Consider the following 4,462-nt stretch of genomic DNA (forward strand, 5'->3'; position numbering starts at 1 on the left):
GACTGCAATAAATATGATTTATTCGGCATCAATTCATGTTGCCTGGGTAGCGCTGCGGTGGCGGAATTCTGAAGCTTGATGGTGCATACGGATGAGTGGGTGGATAGGCTCCCGAGATGAACAGAACCCTATTATGATAGAAGCCGGTGTGTATTTGAAGAATCATCGAAGGTTTCATTGAACTCGCCGAGATCAGTAGTCTCGCGGTGTACGAGGTCCGAATGAGCAAGGGACACCTGGATGAGAAGACGCAATGCACATGTACGCGTCCCCGTCCTAGGTGGCTTTCTCCTAGCACACCTACACGTCCGCCTGGGATACTCGAACTGCTCCCCATTCGTCGCCCTCCCCTCTCGCACCTCCGTACTCTTCGATAGCGATTCTGCAAACATTGCGTAAGTCCACTGTGACTCCCTCCCAATTGTCCCATAAGTTGCCCAAGCTTATCGAACATCCTACCGATATGGGTCCAGCATCTCCGGTATTGCGCCATAGCCGATCTCCATCTCGTCCTGCATGGATTCCTGCATCTTTCCTATCGAGCTCTGCGAGAAAGTCATGAACGCACTCCCGGAATACCGCAACTTTCCAGAGAGCGGTTGGTCGCTCGTTCTTCAGTATTCTGGGGACTCGCAACCAGCACTGTGCGCGTGCGCTCTTACCTGTCGCGCATGGCGCGTGCGGGCGCAGTACCTCCTCTGGACCTTCCCGTCCCTCTTTGACAGGCAAAAATTCGCTCGCTTCACTCAGGCCGTTCGAAAATCCCCGAACATCACACTCATCCACGGGCTCATGCTAAAGAGCGACGATGACTATGAACCACCTGATCTCAGAACGGTGGGGGAACTCTTCATGCACTCTTTCCCCTATATGAAGCACTTCCTGTGTATCAAAATCGACTTTGACCGTGGACCCCCTCTCCGAGTACTCCGCATGCGTCTGCCGTTCTTCTCCAGCATAACCTCCCTGACTTTGTTTGGGTGTACCTTTCAATCTTTTAGGGCGATGCTCGACGTTGTGTGGGCCTGCTCCAACCTTGCTACACTGGCCATAGGACTCAATGAGATTAAATCGGAGCGCTGTTCTGCCGCAGCATTGCAGAATCTGTGTACCACAGCGGAGAATCTACGAGCATGCCGGAAGCTTACGAGACTATGGCTAAATGCGGACACTATAAAGGCAAGCCCGTCATTTATACTGCATATTATGAGATGGCTTACAACCTACTGTTTACATAGAAAATCTGGAAGCCCGCTAACATTGGACCAAGTGGTGTAGGCCGCGTATTCGGGTATGCTGTTACGGAGCTCGTTTTCCAAACTGAGCGTGCTCCCAGTACGTGGAATTCGGTCCAGCTACGTCACATAGCTCACCTTCTACATTCCCTAGAGGTGTTCATCAGTCTCTTCAGGGACTCGTTTCCTGCTCTCCGCTCGGTCACAGTCTGTTTCAGCGGGTTGGATGAGAGCGTGGAATTCCCGAGTTGGCTCCTGGCCATAGCCACAGGTCGTCCAGTACCCGGGATCCTCAAGAAAACCGTCCTGGAGTGCGAGCACTGGTCCCATGATCTCAGCTGTTGTAGGATCGCTGTGGGCACGGGCGAGGAGGTGGTCGGTTCCGCACAGCGCCTTCCGGAGCTCTTACCCGAGCTTGCAGAGCTCGTGCTCCGTCTGGAGTTGTGCGACCGCCCGGCAAGGCACGCTGCGTACATCTGGGACGTCTTGTCTGGATTGCGCAATGCCCTGCGGTTTGAGTATCGTCCACGTCATTATAGGTACCGGAGACCATATACAGTACTTCCACATGATGTTCCGCGGCTTTTGGCTCAGGACACCGATTCGGACTCGGACTCGGACTCGGACTCGGACTCGGACTCGGACTTGGACTCACACCTCTGCAAAGATATCTTGTCTATACCATGGCTTTTCTTCCTTTATGCTCACATGTACCGCTCCGCCCTTGACTACCTACTTCGTATACAGTATCTGTGACTCTCCTATGCCACGTCTTCGATTACCAGACTCGATATTGACGACTTTTCCTCGATTACTCTTTATATGTACCCAGCCCGATAGTACACTGTACCCCTCCCCTTTGTTTTACGATAGAGTCTCGGCGCGACGTTGAGTTGTAGGCTGTACGCCTAGATATGCATTACTTATGCACATATATCGTGCCTCGGACGGACGACGTGAGGCTCGCTACGACGTTTACGTTGGGCGTATATACTATGGGTGGCGTTCAAACTCGGAAGGCATGATAGTTCGGTCGTCGACCAATGCATGATACACACCGGCATACATTCACGGTACTATACAGAGAGGGAGCGCGGGGCGCGAGCACAGGACACCCGTGCAGGCCATGTTATATCCATCGCCGCGGTCTGCGTCGTCTGCGCGAACGCGAGATGCCAGGTTTGCCGCGCCCTGCGCGATGTTTGAACTTTGAGGTACATACCTTGATGTCAAATATTCCACGTGGGTGCGGCGACGCATGTGGGGCGCTTCGGGGCTTCGCATGCGCAGAGGTGTGCTCGAGTCTCGAAGACGTCGAGGCTTGGCACTCCTGCGATGGCGACAGAGCGTCGCCATGAGCCTGTGTGAGATCATGTACTGGTTTACCCTCGCCTTGCTCGAGGCCGAGATCCATGGTGGTTCTTCTTGGTATGCCTCTGATGCGCATGCAGCACGTCTTGAAGGCGGATGAGCGACGATTCGGGAGCAGATGTAAGGCGAGACTCACGTTGTTATTCCTATGCTCCTGCATGCGACGAGCTCTCGTAAGGTCCAGACACCCGGATCAGACGCGCCCGTGCAGCGAAAGAAGTACGAACGAGGTCGGCGTCCACCGAGAGTCGCTGGTCGACACCGCATTGCGGGGCACATCGCTACAGCCTTCTTCGCAACCGTGGCGTATTACAGCCCTCCGGCTGGCTCGACATTCCAGAATGTAGATGCAATCGCCGCGGGCACGGTGTATATACGTGCACCGCAGACCACCGAGGGGTTGGCCGTGCCCTAAGACACCCCCCGCCGACGGGACGCTCTCTGCATGCGAAGGGCCCTCCGCTCATGCGGGCTCTATGTCGGAGGAAAATAGAAGTCTTTGCGCTGTCCTCAAGCAGCGACTCGAAGCACCGATGGACTCACAGCGGCCGCGAGGGGCGCACTAGCACAGTGCGTGCCGAGCCTGCCCTGGAACTGGTACCCCAGGCAGCGGGGGCGACGCGATTTTCCGATCGGGTCTGTCCATATTCGCCTCGTGTGACCTGGCCTGAGTCGCTGTCCGCGCTGTCCGCGCTTTCCGTGCCGCATCTATGCGCCCAATCAGCGCTCATGATGCCCCGACGCACGTACCTTTGATGTGCATATCTTGGGTCTTGTCCGTCCGTTTCAGCGGGTAGCTAGCATGAGTGCGTGAGAGAACCCTGTGACCAGCAGGCGAGATCCAGAGGTAGGCAGCAAGCAGAGAGGCGGCGGAATAGCAGCGCTCTCCAGTCATTCGTGCGATGGGCAGACAATGTAGTCGAAGGCGCTCGAGAGCACATTGTGGAGAATGCATATCCTGAATCAGTCCATACGGATCTGGGGTAGACTGTTGACGGCGAGCTGGAGGCGGCGGTGAGTGTGGTATTGTGACGATAGCGCATAAATAGACGTACAACCGGTCGTTCGTGTGTAGAGTCTGCAATGGCTTGGTCTCGGGCCTCACCTGCACCGTTCTCCAATCAAAATAGGCGTCGTGATGTTATAGCGCACCGGCAGCGTCTTAATGAGCCCGTGAAAGCGAGGACGAGAGGGGACCGCGGACGAAGGGGAGAGGACATACGTTCGACATCGGGTGAGGGTAGACACACAGAGAAGATGAGCGAAAGAGAGTACCTTACGTAGAGACGCAAGGGAGAGTCTCGAAGAGGTGGACCAGGGTGCGCAGTAGTGAATGCACGGCGTCGATGCAGGAAGAGAGAGAGAGAGAGATCGCAGAGACGGCTGCGTGCGAGCAGGTAGGAGCCAATCAGCACGCAGAACGTACTTGAGGGTGAACGGCGATGCTTCGCACGCCAGATCCGATCCCACTAATTTAGGTACTGCAGATTATATTTGTAACTTATCAGGTATAACATGATTGACTGCATCTTATGACAGGACAACGAACGCAGCCGTTCAGGACATTGGCACATTGTAACACCGGGACAGAGGCAGAGAGCCGGCGATGATATCTGCCACAGCTTCGTAAACCCAACGAGAGAGACGGATGCATACAAGTAGTATAGCGCCACGCTCGTCAATGGGAATTATATCGTACTCGCGTGTAAATCTAATCATGACTTCTGCTTCTAACATGCAACGCACCGGGAGTATCACGGGGAGGAGCGGGACGCGGGCGGAGCCAGCAAGGCTCACGACCGCGATGATATACATGAGCTGAAATTCGCGTGGAGGTCGGAGACGCGTGAGCCGGG

General features: G+C 55.1%; 1 protein-coding gene across 1 annotated transcript; it reads left to right on the forward strand.

The window, feature by feature from the left end:
* Positions 1–516: 516 nt before the first annotated feature.
* TRAVEDRAFT_48093 (uncharacterized protein) lies at positions 517–1,991 on the forward strand (the record flags this gene model as incomplete). The annotated part of the gene is made up of 3 exons (XM_008040266.1): positions 517–837; positions 1,239–1,335; positions 1,390–1,991. 3 exons carry the CDS (start codon positions 517–519, stop codon positions 1,989–1,991), a joined length of 1,020 nt encoding a protein of 339 aa, XP_008038457.1.
* Between the last annotated feature and the right edge of the window lie 2,471 nt (positions 1,992–4,462).

The sequence above is a fragment of the Trametes versicolor genome (genome assembly GCF_000271585.1).
Source record: "Trametes versicolor FP-101664 SS1 unplaced genomic scaffold TRAVEscaffold_6, whole genome shotgun sequence".
NCBI lineage: Eukaryota > Fungi > Basidiomycota > Agaricomycetes > Polyporales > Polyporaceae > Trametes > Trametes versicolor.